At 36.3% G+C, this 18,624-nt stretch overlaps 2 protein-coding genes across 10 annotated transcripts in view; both read left to right on the plus strand.

Moving 5' to 3' along the window:
• The window catches only part of LOC135845406 (deoxyhypusine hydroxylase-like), a 152,570-nt gene that overhangs the window by 31,513 nt on the left and 102,433 nt on the right, over positions 1–18,624 (plus strand). The window contains exon 2 of one of the 9 annotated variants that reach the window (XM_065363930.1): positions 10,770–15,305. The exons of 7 other annotated variants lie outside the window; for them this stretch is intronic. In XM_065363930.1, coding sequence (XP_065220002.1) covers positions 10,807–11,916 — 1,110 coding nt within the window. In that variant the 5' untranslated portion in view covers positions 10,770–10,806 and the 3' untranslated portion in view covers positions 11,917–15,305. Of the gene's footprint in view, positions 1–10,769; positions 15,306–15,777; positions 18,600–18,624 lie in introns of those variants that run through there. One more of the 9 variants, XM_065363921.1, reaches the window with a different exon arrangement.
• The window catches only part of LOC135845413 (adenosine 3'-phospho 5'-phosphosulfate transporter 1-like), an 82,397-nt gene that overhangs the window by 31,384 nt on the left and 32,389 nt on the right, over positions 1–18,624 (plus strand). The window lies entirely within an intron of this gene.

Here is an 18,624-nt window from a genome sequence, read left to right on the forward strand (position 1 = left end):
TTTTTAATCTCGTTTGCTCGAAGTACCTCAAGAGCAACTCGAATCGCAATCAATTCGGCGAGATTATTAGAACTTGGATATTTATCATGAGTGATACGTTCTGAAATATTCAAAACTGAATCCGGTGCGAAGCAAATACCTATACCCGCAATTGCGTTCGCGTCTCCATTTTTGGAACAAGCACCATCAGCGGTGACTCGAGCGTAACCGTCAGTGTCAATTACGAGGTCAATGTCTGGATTTAATTTCTCTTCCAGGCATCTTGCAGAGGTAACCGATGGTAAATCGCGTTTTGACATTTTTTCTTGAATTTTAGTAAGTTCTTTCTCAAAATTGAACTTTGAGCTTTCATGAGGGAGCTGCAAACTGATAGTATCTGCAATGCCCCAGGCCTCATTAGGCTTAAAACCAAATGATGTTGGAGAATTATTAAGCTCGTTCTCAATTTCGATTATGAGATCTTGCCAATCGCGATGCGAACGAAACGGATCGTAAGTTTTATTTATTTTGACTCGAAGTTTATCGCCTATACATCTCATCGTTCGTTCAACAGATGAGGATTGTGGATTGTAGGCATTCGTATGAGCAATTTGAATTTGAAATGAATCGAGTAAGTCATGCCAAGCGTTTGAGATAAATTGAGTGCCATTATCTGTGATAACCTTTTTGATTTTGACCTTATGGCTTTCGATATCGAGAATTACAGTTTGCATTTGTTGACAAACTGACCTCTTCTTAATATTAAAGAGGGTTCGAAGCCATGTACGGTTGGTAAAAACATCTTTTACGACTAAAAGATATTTAGGGTCGTTTTTTAGCGCTGGTAAAGGCCCAAATAGGTCAACAGATAAGACATCAGCAAGAGAATACGCTTCGATTTGTGCATATTCGAGTGTTTTGTGCGTCGCGTAATTTTTATTTACTTTACAAACGATACACATGTTACAAATATCGCGAATGTACGCGAGTGAGTTGTTGTGGTAATAAATGCGTCGAAAAATTACGTCAAGCTTTGCTGCTCCTATGTGTCCATATGCACAGTGGAGATAATCAACCGTATCGAAAAATAAAACGTTAGGTAGGCAAGGTACTTTTGAACCATTTTTGAGTTTTCTATATAGGATTTTTTCACCTATAGCATTCTTTATAATTTGAAATTTCGTGAGCTTTATTTTTTGAATGTCACGTTGCTTTTTATTGTTCGGTGGAACACGTTCCTCAAGGATTTCTACGAGGCGTTTGCACATCTCGTCGTCTTTTTGAAATGACGAAATGTCCCTGAGACGTTGATGAAGCGTAGGTATATTTTCAGTCAAAAATTTCAACTCATAAGGTTCAATAGCGGTTTCGAATTCGATTTCCTCTTTTTCAGACGAAATATTATCTGAATCGGACGAGGAATCTTGTTCAATTTGCTCAGTGGCTTCTGTTCTAAGATGGCCAAGATAGCTGATCTCAAGTTCAGGAGCTTTTATACGGTATAAAGCATTATTAGAATGGGTCATATCATAAATCAGATCGTAGCAATTTAAGACAGTGATCCAATGCGCAGCTTTTCGATGTGTTTGCGCAATTTCTCGAAAGCGATTAATTATAGGCAGAAGATTAGATCTAACGTGAATGCGGCGTCCATGGAGCCACATTTGAAGCTTTTGTACGCATTTCACGAGACACATTGTTTCTCGATCGAAAAGAGTAAAGTTCGTTTGGTGTTCTTTGAAGGCTATAGATACGAACAAAATTATCCGTTTTTCTTCACCTTCCATGTAGAACAGAACTCCATTCATCGCATGATCGGATAGTTTCGTATCGAGGTACAAGTCTCCAGTTTTGGGAGCTTGTTGAAGTTTAAAGTCTTTTCGAAATTCAGATTTCAATTTTTCGAAAGCATTCTGTTGGACTTCGGTCCATTCTACAGGAACATCACCTTTAGTAAGATGGTAAATAGGATTAACGATTTGCGAATACTCGGGAATAAAGTCACGATAAAGTCCAGTATTACCAATTAGAGCTAAAATGTCATTTTTATTATTGATCGAGAATTTGCCACGTTTTGTGTGTTTTTTCTCAAACTCGTCTAATTTTTTAATCTTTTCACTTTGTTTGCCTACTCCTTGACTCGAAATAATGAAACCAAGGTGATCAGCACGATTCTTAAAAAATTGCGTTTTTGTAGGATTTAATTTTAAACCATGATTTCTAATGAGAGTGAATACTTTCTCTAAACGGGCAAGAGTTTCTTCGAAAGTGGTACCAGAAATTTTTACGTCATCTACGTATTTGGTAATACCGTCTTCATTCGGGATGACTTGATTAATCATATGGACAAACTCTCCTGATGAGATTTTGAGACCATATGGCAATCTAGTAAATTCATACACTTGACCCTCAACTTGGAAGGCAGTAAATTTTCTCGATTCTAATGAGAGAACGAGTTGCCAAAATCCAGCAGTAAAGTCAAGTGTACAAAAGAACTTGTCACCAGCATTGTCGTACAACATGCTTGCAATAGTATTCGGTTCGGTTAATACATTAATTATGTATTTATTGAGCTCATCTGCGTCGAGGCAAAGGCGAATATCACCATTCTTTTTGACTACAGGAGCTAACGTATTTATATAACACGAATGCGAGTATCGAATAATACCGAGCGCGAGCATTTTATTTATGGCTTTTCGTAAGGCTGGTAGAAGTTTTTTACTCGGACGAAATTTTTCACCCCTCCAAGGTTGAAGGTGTTCTTCTCCTTCAAAATTGAAGTTTACACGTTCGCCTGTATATCTACCTGGGTTTAAGTCAAAAATGTCTTCGAATATACTCAGACGATCGAATCCTGCATTCGCTTGCTCAGGTGTAATTAACCCATTCTCTGCTGTTTCTCTTAGATCGTTATGTAAATTTTGGATAAAAGTGCTGCGTGCAAATCGAGGTTCTTCGAAAATTTCTTGTTCTTCAGCACTGTAGGTAGTTTCTGACATGTCATCGGAGATGTCATTGTAAAGTTGTTCATTTTCTTCAATATTCAATACGAGAGAGAAAACAGTCAGAGCGTTTTGAAATTCTTCAGGATGCATGAAGGGAATATAAAATTTATCGCAAAATGGAGGTTGACATTTTGCCATTCGCTTATGCACGTTCAGTGATATTTTCAAATAATCCATGGATACATGACCCATGATAAACGTTTGACCTGGTGCGTCGAGTATGTAAAAAGGAACTTTAATTTCCTGTGTACCTAGAATCATTTGAATTTCGACAATATGTGTCGCCGCACGAATTAGCGAGTTGTCGGCTAATTTCAGTTGAATATTTTTCGTGATTTTTATAAATTTTATCCAACTAGGCGCTTCTTCTAGGAAGGTCTTAATTATTTGTCGAGTTAAAACGTTTGGAAGTGCCCCTGAATCCAGTTGCAATGCAACTTTGCGAGCACCTATAATAACAGGAATGACGCAGGCAGGGTCATTGGTTTTTTCTGAAATTAATTGGGAGGCTGTTGACAGATCCGGTTCTTCTAAATCGATAGGTATATTGTCAATCACGTCAATATAACCAATTTCGTTTCTTTTTCCAAACTTGTGAGTTTTTGAAGTAGCAGATTTTGATTGATATTGATGATAATTTATTTTAGCGAGTAATAGATTGCCAAAGTCGCAATCTAGAGTCGTATTTTTTGATGAAGTATCGTCAGTTTGAGTTTCTTTCACAATAAAAACGGATGGAATTATTGTTTTCGTTTCTTGAAAATCGTCTTCTAATTTTTCATTTTCGGAAGATTCAATGCTCAGTTCCGGATTTATGTCAACATTCTGTAACTTTAAATTTTCTTCATTCAGTCTATCAAGTGTACGAATGGATGAAATCAGCGCATTACGAACATCTCGATATTCTGTAATGGAAGGGAAATAGCGTTTGAGTCCAGGGATGAAATGAAATTTATGCACGAGAGGAATTAATTCGGTTTTCGGACCAATTTTTGGTCTTATAAACGGTTTACTATGATTTTGTGCTCGTTCTGTTTCTAAAAATTTCATCGATGGGTTGCGCCATAACATGATCCTATCGTGAGTAGCGATTCTTAAAAAGATATTCTTAAAATCAATGTATCGATGTAGGCACACCTCAGGATCACCTGGAGTTCTTGGTTTAATCAAAGGAAAGAGTAGAATTATGCTGTTTGGCTCTTTTTCAAGTAAAGTCACTATGACTGCGCGAAGTTGTCGTTCTATTATGCGATAGGGTTTCTTTGAATAATTCAGCTCTAGCTGGGCAGCAGAAAGTATGAAATCTGCGTTTTTCGGAAATTTTGAGATGGAAATTTGGTATTGCAAATCTTTGAGAGCTATTTGATCGCGTAAATAACGAGGAAGTTGCGTTGCAAAGGCCACTTCACCGCGAGCCATAAAATGGGAAATTCCATCGCCTATCCATATGTATTTATCTAATGGGGGTTCAATAGGGGCGTTCGTAACACTAGGAGGTGCCCCTCGGCTGCCTAGTGACTCTCGTTTCCCGAAGACGATTCATCTTCGGTGACAGAATCTGTGACTTTCGTCGTAAGCATTTGAACCGCGGCTGTGATTTGTTGGGAATCAATATCGTCGGAATTTTCGAAAAGAGTGTTGAGCATATTGCAAACAGCAGTTAAATCGGTGGGATCTTCTTGAGAGGTTTGAATAATCACGTCGTCATCGTCCTCTTCGTCAACTTGAATGGTTTTGACAGGAAGGGGAATGCTGGCGGATGGTGTTTTTGGAATAAATCGTTTCATTACAAGATTACCGTAACCTTTATCAACATCAAAAGGTTTTGCATACGTTGTTGGAGTAGAATTTGACGTATTTTTAGATGTTTGAATAGGATTTTGAGATGTAGATTTCGATTCAGACTTGTCTTTTTGTGGATACGTATTTGAATTCTTATTCGCGGATTGCGAATTGTTACTATTGGTAGTTTGATAATTACCACGATTGTAGCTCGAATTTGGCATAGCGTTATTATTACTCTGGTAGGTACCACGATTATAATTCGAATTTGTCGCGGTAGGTTTAAGTTTTTTAGCAATAGTTTCGAGTAAAGACTGCAACTGATTATTGTCCAGTGCTTGCGTGGAAGTATATCTCGGTTTCGAAGGAGCTTTGGCAGTATAGTCGTCGAAACGTTTTTGATTTCTACGAAAAACAATCGGAACTTCGTTATCCGGATCGCGTTGCATACGAGATAATTTATTAAGTTTTGAAATAAATTGGTCCAAAGTTTGTTTGTCATCGGACAACATCCATTGATATTGCTCAGGAGCTTTTCCGAGTAGAATTTCTATGATTTCTTCGTCATTGCCATGACGATGATGTTTTAGTGATCTAGCCCAACGAGTCATTTGGTTTGCCATGTCTTTGACATTTTCAGAAATGACAAAGTCATATCGGCAGAATTTCATGGCTTCGTTTTGAGCACGACGATCCCAATAGAAATCAAGGAATTTCTGTTTCAATTCACGATAATTATTAACATTGCGAACCGTTTCCAAAAAAGCTTTTCGATCTTTTGTGGTGATGACACCTTTAAACGCGAAAATTTTATGTTTCTCGAGAGCATTCGTTTCAGCGAAATAGTCATCGAATTCTTGGAGGAATTTGTGAGGAAAATGCAATTGCTCATCAGCAAATGCAATTCCTGCATTTTTTACAGATCCTGCATCGATAGCCAAAGATTTAGCTTTCGCAGGTGCCGTAACTGGATGGCGAATAGCTCGTTTTAACACGTTAACTTCGTTTACTAAGTTACTACTACCTTCGTCACGAATCGTATTATCATTTTCGATTTTATTTAATGAATCCGAAATCGATTTTATATCCATTTTATTTTCAAAGATTTTTTCATGCGCGTCGTCGATGGTAATTTGCGTATCATTAAGTTTCGAGATTAATTCGGTATAACGCATCGTAGAGGTTTGATTATTCACGTCATTCGAGGTTTTAATATCCGAAATTTTCTTTTTCAAATTATCAACGTCGTCTTTATTTTCCGAAGTCATAGTTGTATTTTTCGAAATTTCTTCTTTAAGCTCGGCGTGATTTTTACGAACTTCTTTGTGGATATTTTCATTCCATTTCCAAGTTTTTCGAAAAATTTTATAGACTTCGTCGTCAGTAGTATCGCGCAATTTATCATAATCAAAAGGCGGAATAATAGTTTGAGTACCGATGCCTTCATCGGTTACAAAAATAAAAGCATTTTCATCATCGGATGAATTTTCTTTATCTATGATACGAGAATGATCACTAAATGATGAAGTGTCCGAATCAATAATCTTAGCAGATTTATCCATATTTGCGAGAGAATTATTGCAAGGGATACTTTGAAGTAATTTATCAAAGTTCAAAGCTGGTAAAATTTGCGACTGACTTACCCTACTTCTAGTGTTGAATGCCGGAGGAGTATTCATATACTCGAGTCGAGAGAGAAAAGACTAAAGAGATCCGAAGAGCTCAAGATCAAAGCACAAAATGATTTTCGTATCGTATTGGAAGCAGAACTTGACCAAGGAATCGAGACGATGGTGCAGGTGTCCTTGACTAACTAGTGCGATTCTATGTCACCAGTTCAATGCAGGACGATGTCGGCATCGTGACTGTGTCAGTGGGCCAGATTTTAACGATGAACTTGACCATGAAAAGTTCGCGAATTGCATGGCCTTGCTAGGTCGGCGGCTGTTCTCATCTTCATGTACCTGCTCGTAAAAATATTAGCAGTTTTACGTAATTTTTACCTAGAGAACTGTAGCATCTCCTGGCGGCATGCTGTTTGACATCTTTACCTATGCTTTGACAAAAGTGATTAGTACAATTTTTTCGGCATGGAACAAAAGAATATAATGGGTGGAAGGTAGGGGTAAGCGGTGGTATGGCGCTGAGTGTATTGTTACGAGATAAAAAATCATGGTTTTGTCTGAACAAAACGAGAGAGAAGAAGAATAATTTTTATTACACTCAACGTATATGCGGTTGACATAGGTAATGGTTTTTCTTTGAGATTGGTCAGTTTCGCCGCTTGTAATTTCCAGAAAAGCGGAGATTTCTGTGCTTGCTTTGATTTTTACCGCGAGCACTAATTACTGGCCGGACCTTGAAAAACTAGTACCAGTGCCAAGTACATATTCTTAAGCTTAATTACTAATTTTTATTATACTAAAGCATATGGGACGAAAAATTGTCAAGCCATATCTAGTCTAAAAATAGTGTGTCTCTCTTCTTACTTCAAGTAAAGAAAAATCGTAAAAAATTGCATCATATTGTCGGCTCTCTTTGATGGAAGAGCCTAGAGACGATTCTAGATGGTCAGGATGACATTTCCAAACTCGTGTGGAAAGATGGCGTCGTGTCTATCCTTGAAAATTTAGGCTTAAAGTCACCTCTACGACCGCCTATGTCGTCTGTGAGGACGAAAAAGTGATCGAAAACGTGGTCTTTTCTAGCCTAAACCATCTCGTTTTTCGTAATTCTCTGCCAAATATTACAGATATACGAAAAAATTTTCATTTTCAGAATTTCGAATCTTGAAATTTTGGATAAATGCGTTTCAGAAGAGAGACTTATATCTAATTTGTAGAATAAGGAACATGAATTGGTATTGCTCAAATTCGTCTCAAAGTATTCGAAACAGATTTTTGAACAATGCCATATTTTGGTGTTTCATCATTTTCGAACTTTCTGATAATTACAAAAATCCAAAAATGAGAAACCTTAATTTTGAGACTTAGAAAATAAAGCATTTTTAGATACATTTCTACTTTGAATTCTTCTGATAGTATCATTTTTTACGAAACAAAAATGATCTTCAAGGCGAATTCAAAGTTATCACCGAGTGTTCAGAAATCTCATTTTTTGAATTACGAGATTCTTTTACTCTGTGGGTATGGTCATTATATCTAATTCTACGATAAATTATTTTGAAAGTATCATTTTTTACGAAACCAAAATGATCTTCAAAATAATTATTATCCAATTATGAGACAAGTTGAATTTCCGTTCCTCAGTTACGAAATCTCAAGCCATCTCACACTTGGTGAATTTTCTTAACTTAACAGGTTAGAATTTCGTGAAATTACCCAGCAAGAATTTTTCTCTAATCAAAAAATTGTTGGCCATGATAATTTCAAGGTACAGATTCGAAATATCTCGTGACTTTGAAAATAAATCAAATCTTGCCTCGAAATATTTGGTATCTATTTTTGAAAAAACTTAATTTTAGATATTCTAAATCTAACATGACTAGGGAGAACAAACATGAGTCAATTTTTCAGTTAATTTTCTCTGTTAGAAGAGAGAAAAAGAATTTACCATGACTCGTATTCGAGTATAAATGGGTCGATAAAATTACTCAATTTATTCCAGTTTTCGTAATCTAGTGAATCCCTGTTGTTTCTCAAATTTGAAGTGGTATGTATCTTCACGATTCTCCTGTGTTTAGAGATGACCACCCCACTGTGATACTTGTCAGACTCAAGGCCTTGCTCACAGATAGGGTCTAATCTCAATTGGACACAACTTGAATCGTGATTATTTCACACATCGTTAATTCGATATCAACAGTTTTTCACTAGAATTTCTCACTTTCGTCTTTCCAAAGAAATCCGAGAGGTGAGAAGAGCATGATATTGAGGAAAAGAGTACATTTCACCGAATCATTCTACACTCGATAATTTAGCTTAAACTATAAGAAAAGCATAAATTTAGATTTGAACTATGCTTTGTTCTTAGCTTTTTCCGTTCAAATAATAGGTGGAAATGTAAAGACATAATTTATGGGTGTCGAGATTTGAGGAATGAATCTCAAATTCGGCGAAAAATTCAAAAGTTCGTCATAAATAATGCTTATAGGCAGCTTTTTGGTATTTATGAACGACTTCAACTTTTCAAGAGTATGAAAAAATTCATTGAAAGTTAGGCAAATTCGTGTTTTTGATTTATCTTTTGGATTCACGTAAATACGATGATTCGAAACATAGAGGTTTTCTGACCCATAGATGCCATCAATAGAGGTCTTCTATATCAGTCAGAAAATATCCGATAATTTTCGTGCATTATATTACGTGAATTTAAGAATAAATCCCCGAATTAGGCATTTTCAAATTTTTACGAAAAAATTTGAAGAAGAGGAATTATTAGTGAATTCGTTTTCGAGACTTATCTCCAATCTCCGTAAATATGATGATGCGAAACATAGAGGTTTTCTGACCCATAGACCCCGTCACTCGAGGTCCTCTATATCAGTCAGAAAATATCCGATAATTTTCGTGTACCATAATTACGTACACCGAAGAGTAAGCCCCCAAAGTTGGACGCCAATAAATGATATAGTGATAGTAGTAATAGATAGCAGTGGTAGAAAGTAACTAATTACTTTTGACGGTAAGAAGTTTTGTCTAGCGGCTCATAAAAAGGGAATCAAATAATTATTCCCAGGGAGGGGAATAATTTCCTGATACCTAACTAGCTCTGGAGGCAGGCTCTTTCTATTAACGAACCACTATCATTTATAAAAGTTGAGCTTTACGTACCATTAAATAAAACTCGAAAGAACATGTATAACTCGCCTATATTGTATTTATACAACTATACATGAAAAATACGTAAATCACAGTAGCCAAAAGAAGATTTACATAGAAATGCATCTCGAATGAACAAATATTCGATTATGCAGTATAATAAGCAACAGTTGACAACACGTAGATACTTAGTTGTCAATTAAGGCAATAATATAGGTATGAACATAGACACGATAAAATTATGTCTACTCACTATTGGTTAGTCGTAATATTAATTAGGATTAATTAATAAAAGGAGTTAACCGCAGCAGAGTGCCAGACTCTACGAGTAAGCTTTTTTCATTACTTACCCAGAACTATTCACGTTAAATTATCTCTCCTGTGGACTCACCAATACCAGGTCCGATCGATAATTCTGTTAAGTCTGAGGAATACATTTTAAACGAGATCACAGCCCCAAGATCCGGATTATGGGACGTGATCTAAAATACCATAAAAACAATATAACGAGACGACGTATCTCACGATTTACATTACGTTTAAAAGACATACAAATTCACACCGAACAAGCGGGTAATACTTAGAATAAATTGCAAGAAGGATACTGTGTAACCCATTGAACGATATGAACAATCGTTTTGGTGACGAGAAGTTCTACCCTGGCCAGACGTAAAAGATCAAGTGAGAATCGAGTGCGGTTCGCCTAGAGACGAGCCCTATGCGAAATCGGAAAAGTCCTTGACTGACGTCAAAGCTTACACACACACACACACACCATAAGTAGTAGAACAATACATGAAAATATCATGTACTGGTTTTTCATAGAAAAACCAGTATAACGAAAAGATACATTAATACCCGCGAGTATAGTGGGTATTAGAATACACACGATACGCGGTTAAGGCATTCCTGCTCCTCACAGTCCAATGTTGCTAAAAGAGTGTTTTTTTTAAAGTGCAAGAAATCTTGTTTTTTTTTTTGGATCGAATAAAACTATGCGGATTGGTTATGGTTTTCAGCTGAGGGTACTCTATTATTACTACCGAGAAGAGAAAAAACTTATTCATTTTGTGTTTTGAAAGGTTCCTATTATTTGTTGATGAAAGCATAGGAAACGTATTAGCGTGTATTATGTAAACGAATTAATATGTACATCACACATCTTAATAATGGAGAATAAAATTCAAGTTGAACTAATTTAGTTGGGCAATTTCGATTGCAGATTTTCATCGCGAAGTGTTGACTGTTGATGTCTGCAAATGATGGCTTTGGAAAACTACTGGACTAATCCGTATGGAAATCATTGGCATCCCACACGGCCAATGCCTATTCAAACATCATTCGAGAATGGTTTTGTCTTATACTCGGAACCTGGGCAGTTGCAAGAGTTAGCGTGCGTCGTCGCCTCGGCATTTTTATGGTATCGCAGAATAAAGGAATACCCCCGTAAGATGGAAAATGGCGAAGTTAGCATCCCATGGTTCCACGACTTCGCTGCAGACGAGCAGCATATTTCAGACATGGCGCAGCTACCTTCAAATCTCAAGCAAATGATCAACCAATGTTTCAGGGCAGTGAAGAACTCCTTCGCAAAGTGGTGCAAGTTTCATCATTTGAGAATTTTTCAAAATCGCCCGGATGCGGGTCTCGATTATGATTTAGTAAATTTTATTTCGTGGCGTGCCGATGCAACCATCGATTGGACGGAAACTGCTGTAAATTTGGTCAAGTGTGATGTTTTGAACGACGAGGAAAGATATCGAATCGCGTGTATTTATTGTTTGGTTGACGATATAGAAAGATTATGGCCGACAACTACGAATATCGATTGTCTGCTGATTAAGTATTGGAATTTTCGTATGAGTGGTAAGCAGATCACGATTCGAAAGGATTCCGAATCTAGCTGTGTGGAAGCTATTTTGCTGAAAAACTGCTGCGCTGGAACATTAACAAGGTCAGCTTTCGAGTACCTTTGGCAATTTATGACCGATGATGAACAAGACCTAAAAGTTATGGATATGTCAAAGTATTCAAACGATGAACAGTTGTTGAAGTATGCATTGCTTAAATTGAACGGAAGGCAATTAATGCTTTTCATGTCGGAAGCATATGATGTCTTCGGGTGTTTAGAACGTGATGAATCAGCGACTTCCGTAGCGTACGCTTTGGTAATTTATTTGTGGAGTCGTGTTAAGGACAAGATCACGAACGATGCCTTTTATGAATTAATGCGAGCGGCTTTGACTTATGTTCATCGTCATGGTTTGGCTTTTGAAATATGGAACAGTGCTTCGAATACGTTGAAAAATTATACCTTGGGTAATCATTTCGATGAAATAATGCACTTACTGTTGAAAACCCCCCCTTGAAGGTTGGAAGGATGTCAGGTTGTTAATCGAATCGTTTTCGTCGAGAAACGCCGACTTTAGACAGAGAACTTGGCGAGAAAACTGGAGTAGTATCATCACTGGCGTGTCTCCCGAGTACTTGCAACAAATCATGAAATTGTGTCTCGGAAGTGATGACAATGTAGCGTCTTTCAAGAAAATGCATTTTTGTAATTACGATGAGATCAAATCCTGCTGCGGGTCGATGATGGAAGATGGGAATTACGAAGGCATTAGCGAATTTCTCCAGTTTTGTTCAGACGACCCCGAGGTCATCTTCAATTTGAGAATGAACGTATTGCAATTGCCGAGACTGCTCGAGTACAGCCGTTTTCATCCAACAATACAGGATACTTTCGAAACATTTCTCAGCGAAATGTTCACTGATACGAATCTGGTGAACGAGTTCAAAAGAAATTTGATTCTAAGTGAGGAATCTATGGTGTGTTTTAGGAAGGCCATAAAGCTAGGTGAGATCGATAATATTAGTAATTTGGTCGATCGTGTATCATCTTCGATGTCAGACTTGAATTTAGCTAAAAGTAGATTACTGGAGTTGTTTCGAGATATGCTAATATCAGCCGAATTAGAACGGTTCAAGTTTCAAGGTTTCGGTATTTCAGCCGTATTAGAACGGTTTAGTGAAGGGGGTTGGAATAAATTTATCAAGTGGTGTCTGCATGACGATGATGATGCGGTGCAGAATTTCAAACTGTTGTTACCCGTCAATCAGATTTTCAAGACGTTGTTTGATAGAAGTATGGGGGTAATGAGGCGACTTAAGCAATATGGGTGTAGATATGAGCGTTATTTTAAACCGTTGGAATATTTCCTCCGATGGATTTTCATGACTGAAAAGGCCGTAGAGAATTTTAAACTTGGTAAACTTTTCGCTTATAAAAAAGTGGAGCCGATTAGAGTTGTACTCGAATCTAATGATGTCACATTGATCGATTCAGTTATAGCATGGCTTTGTAACGACAATGTATCCCAAATTGAGAAATTCAAGGTTTCCATGTTTCATGACTTGATTAAAGCGCGATGTCTTCATTCTGGGTGACTTCATGTGAGATCGGATGGTGGGTTACAAGGTGTCTACAAGGTTATCCAAAGTATTAAGAAGTCGTCTTTTGAGCCAAAAACTGAATTCCATTTTCTGAAATCAATCGAATTTTTTCTTAATTAAATGTTAATGTTTTAAAATTGCAGGTACATATTACTATAATAATTACTATCGAATTGACCTCTTAGTAGTTGGAAATTTCCGTAAATTAGTTGAAAAATCAACGTAAATAAGAAAATTTCGCGAAAATTGCTTACAAATTTGTTGTAACGCCTTAAAAATTGTTTAAATCGGCTGAAAATTGATGAAACATTGTAAAAAAAATTAGCAAAATATTCCAAAAACGCTCAGTTATGAAAAAAATTGTACAAAATTTCGAAAAATAATCCTTGTATTGAAATGAAATGAAATTGTGTAAAAAATGAAAATCGTAAAAGTATGATAGAAGCAACTTGAAATTTACCGAAAATCCAAAGAATTTCCGTTAAAAACGTTTCATCTACTTTGAAAATGTGAAAAAATGCGAATGTGATGAAATTTTTAAATTTTATTTGCAGTAATCAATGCATGTAATTTTTGAGAAAGGTTGTCCAAAAATGAAAATTCGATCATCCAAAAGTCATCAGAAGGCCATTCTCTTTCGTTTTTTTCAGTTTGGTAGACACCTTGAACACAGAAGCGAAATGAGTAGACAACTAGGTAACTAATTGAAAAAACCAAAAAAAAAAAATTGTTTATTGCACGAATACTCGAAGGTGAATACTGAATAAGTTTAAGTAGCATGGCTGGGTATTCGCTGAGAATTACGTCAAGTTAGACGTGTGCTGAAAAGTTCCTCTTTGCCAAACTATAACGAGTTGAGAGACAGTGGCCGGATAAGATCGTTGTTCAAATTTTTTGTTTTTAAGCTGTTTTTTCAATGATTACAAATCTCGGATTGAAGAGTTCAAGGCTTCTTTATCTTGAGACTCGAGTTGTGTAGGATGGTCTGGGTGTGATGTTGATGTTCGCTAACCTTGAATTGTTTTTTGTTTTGACTTTCTGTTAACACTGTTGCCTCGTTTTGATTATTGTATGTGTAAGGTATGTTTATTTTATTACTTAGTTTTTGTTTTGCTTTGTAATTGATCAAATTTATGTTTGTATTGATCGTTATCGTACTGAATATATATTTTATTGGATTTATCAATAATTATGTTATGTAAAATGAAAATACAGGCTGGGAGATATTAAGTTTTTTTTTTGGTTGCCTTTTGGAGTTTTTTCGGCTTGGTACTTGCTTACTAATTTATTGGATTGTTGAGTAATGAAAGAATGGAGACAGCAATATGTCGATGAACTGAGGGACCACAAGCATAACCCACGAAATTCTGCAGACTCTAAACAGAGATTTTGTAAGAAGCTCCGTCAACCGAGATCACCCGGTTCGTAGTTTTTTGGCTCACTTATCTGAGTAATTAATGAGTGATTCAGTCAATTATTTTTCTTTTTGTACTCATGTAGCCAGACAGCGTGTCAGAGTAAGGCAAAGGGGTTCTGGTTGAAAAAATTTGGCAATTTTCTTCAATGTTTCTTTTCTTTAATTATTGAAACAATGGTTGGCCTAGAGTAAACCTAGAAATGTTTCTCATAAGTGATAAATTAATACATAAAGTGATAACCTAACAAATAACTACAATCTGCATATGAAATGAAAACTAAGGTAAAGACTATCTCAATGTCTGAAGTTTACAATTCATGTCTTGTGAGCCAGTATCCTGTCTCCCAAGAAGTATTGCCAGGTACTTGGATAAAAATCTGTATAAAATCTTATTTTTTTATTTTATTTTTTTTGAAAATCAATGGAAAGTGTAGAGATTTAAGTGCAAATAAAAAAACTTAGTGATAAAATTTGAATGTTCGTGTTCAAAACGCGTTTTGAACACTCGAGATCAATAAAAAAAATTATAAAAAACAGAATATTATAAAAAAAAAAAATTAAAATTTTTCACTAAAAAATTAATCATTAGAACATGCATCTTAGAAAGTAAAGGTAACCTTTCTAATCGTTAACAGAAAAAAAAGACCCACGAATCATATCATTTATCATACCTACAGACTGAAAAAAAATCGCTAGAATCAATCCAAATATTCCAAAAAAGATTGAAATTTATCACTTGGAAATTGATCACTAGAACAAATGAGTTAAAGTTACTTTCTAACCTTTAACATCTCATCTCTTTCATTTTTTTTTGACCTGTGTAGGTACGTAACACTAACAAAAAAAAAAAAAAAGATGACACATAAATCATATCATTAATAATACAAAGTATGGAAAAATTGTGAGAATCAATGTTTAAAAGAAATATCGCAAGAATTAAACTTGATGAAAACAGTACGGAGATGTTTTTCACTCTTTGAATTTCCCGAACGATTCCTTTTATATTTTGTTGATAGCTAATTTTTTTAATATGCGAAGAATCACAGAGTCTTTGAAACAATTTTTATCAAGCATCATAGAAGTAGAACGAGGAGTCGTGCTGAATAAAATGGCCATATGGATTGCTTTACATTGAGTGTGCGTTGTTTTGTTCAACTTTCGTATAGGTTCACTGACAATTACCCAGTTACCCACCTAAAAGAAGAATTGAATGCAAAAACAAATTGAAGGCTTCACATTTAGTACTAACTTATTCACGTGCTTACTGAAAAAAAAATTAATAAGTACATCACACATCTTAATAATGATAATTGATTAAAAATCAAGTTGAACTAATTTAGTTGGGAAATTTCGATTGCAGATTTCCGTCGCGAAGTGTTGACTGTTGATGTCTGCAAATGATGGCTTTTAGAAACTACTGGGCTTCTCCTTATGGAATTAATTGGCATCTCGCACGACCAAGGCGTATTGAAACAACATTTGAGGATGGTTTTGTTTTCTACTCGGAACCTGGACACTTGCAAGAGTTAGCGTGCGTCGCTGCCTCAGCTTTTATATGGTATCGCAGAATAAAGGAATACCCTCGTAAGATGAAAAATGGCGTAATTAGCATCCGCTGGTTCCACGACTTCGCTGCAGACGAGCAGCACATTTCAGACGTGGCGCAGCTGCCTTCAAGTCTCAAGCAAATGATCGACCAATGTTTCATGGCAGTGCGGAAGTCCTTCGCATACTGGTGCAAATTTCATCATTTGAGAATTTTTCAAAATCGCCCAGATGCGGGTCTCGATTATGATTTAGTTAATTTTATTCGGTGGCGTGTCGATGGAACCATCAATTGGACGGAAACTGCTGTAAATTTGGTCAAGTCTGATGTTTTGAACGACGAAGAAAGATATCGAATCGCGTGTATTTATTGTTTAGTTGACGATGTTAAAAGATTATGGCCGACAGCTACGAGTACAAATCTGGATTATCCGCTGATTCGGTATTGGAATTTTCGTATGAGTGGCCAGCAGTGCACCATTCAAGAAGATCCCGAATCTAGCTGTGTGGAGGCTAGTTTGCTGAAAACCTGCTGCGCTGAAACAAGGTTAGCGTTCGAGTATCTTTGGCAATTTTTGACCGAGGATGAACAAAACCTGAAAGTTATAAAAATGGCAAATTTTTCAAACGATTATCTGTTCTTGAAGTATGCATTGTTGAAATTGAACGAAAGGCAACTGGTGCTTTTGATGTCGAAAGCATCTGATGTCTTCAGGTGTTTGGAACGTGATGAATCAGCGTTTTTCGCATCGGAAACTTTGGTAATTCATTTGTGGGGTCGGGTTAAGGACGTGATCACGAACGATGCCTTTTATAGTTTGATGCGAGCGGCTTTGAATCACGCGAAATATCATGGTTTGGCTTTTGAAATATGGTGCAGTGCTTCGAATACGTTGAAAAATTACATCTTGGTTGATCGTTTCGATGGAATAATACACTCATTGTTACACATACACACACCCCCTGACGGGTGGAAGGACGTCAGATTATTGATCGAATTGTTGCTGTCGAAAAACGCCGACTTCAGAGAGAGCATTTGGCGAGAGAAGTGGCTTCGTATCATCCCTGGTGTGTCTCCCGAGTACTTGCAACAAATCATGAAATTGTGTCTCAGAAGTGATGACAATGTAGCGTCTTTCAAGGAAATCCATTTTTGCAATTATAATGAGATCAAATCCTGTTGCGGGTCGATGATGGAAGATGGGGATTACGAAGGCATTAGCAAACTTCTCCAGTTTTGTTCTGACGACCCCGAGGTCATCTTCAATTTGAGAATGAACGTATTGCAATTGCCGATACTGCTCGAGTATAGCTTCTTTCATCCAAAATTACAGGATACTTTCGACATGTTTCTCGGCGAAATGTTCACGGATACGAATCTGGTAAACGAGTTCAAAAGAAATTTGATTCTAGGCGAGGAATCTATGGCGTGTTTTAGGAATGCCATAATACGAGGTCAGGCCAGTAATATTATCAATTTGGTCAATCGTGTATCATCTTCGATGTCAGACTTGAATTTAGCTAAGAGTAAATTACTAGATTTGTTTCGAGGTATGCTGATTTCAGCCGAATTAGAATGGTTTAGGAAAAAGGGTTGGAATAAATTTATCAAGTGGTGTCTGCATGACGATGATGATGCGGTGCAGAATTTCGAACTGTTGTTACCCATCAACCAGATTTATAAGACGTTGTTTGATAAAAATGTACGGCGAATGAGGCGGATTGAGCGAAAAGCTAGTAGTCATAAGCATTTTTTTAAACGGTTGGATTATTTCCTCGGATGGATTTTCAAGACTGAAAAAGCCGTAGAGAATTTCAAACTAGGTAAACTTTTCGCGTATAAGAAAGTAGAGTCGATGAGAGTTCTACTAGAGTCTAATGAGGCTACATTGGTCGATTCAGTTATCGCATGGTTTTGTAATTACGATGCATCCCAAATAGAGAAGTTCAAGGTTTTCATGATTCATGACTCGAATAATGTGCAATGTTTCAAGCTCAATGGTGACGCTGACGTGTACTGGAGGTGTGAATTACCTTTTCTGTTTTGAATTTTCATTCTGGGTGACTTCGTTGGGCCAAAAATTGAACGCCATTTTCTAAATCAATCGAATATTCCAAATTTAATCATAACTTATGGAAAATGCAGCAATTATTCTAAAAATTATTGTTGAATTGAACTCTTAGTTGTTGAAGATTTCTCCAAATTAGTTGAAAATTGAGTAAAATTTTCCAAAAATGCTTAGGCGAAATTACAAAAAATACTTCAGGTATTGAAATGAAAAGAAATTGTGTGAAAAATCACGTAAAGTCATCAACTCTGAAAATATGAAAAAATGCTGAAATGACGTGATGAAATTGTCATTTATTTTTTCGGTGATTGGTGCGAAAAATTCTATAAAAATTATCCATCGGAGTTGAATTTCAAACCTGCGTATTTTTTAAGAAAAGTCGTCCAAAAATGATAATTCGATCACCCAAAACTCATCGAAAGGTTGTTCTTTTTCATTTTTTCGATTTAGTAGACACCTTGAACACAGAAGGGAAATGAGTAGACCTGACAAATACTAATTGAAGAAACAAAAAAAAAAAAATGTTTATTGCATGAATACTCGAAGTTGAATGAGTAGCATGGCTAGGTACATTTCCTGAGAATTACGTCGAG

The sequence above is a fragment of the Planococcus citri genome, chromosome 4 (genome assembly GCF_950023065.1).
Source record: "Planococcus citri chromosome 4, ihPlaCitr1.1, whole genome shotgun sequence".
Taxonomy (NCBI): domain Eukaryota; kingdom Metazoa; phylum Arthropoda; class Insecta; order Hemiptera; family Pseudococcidae; genus Planococcus; species Planococcus citri.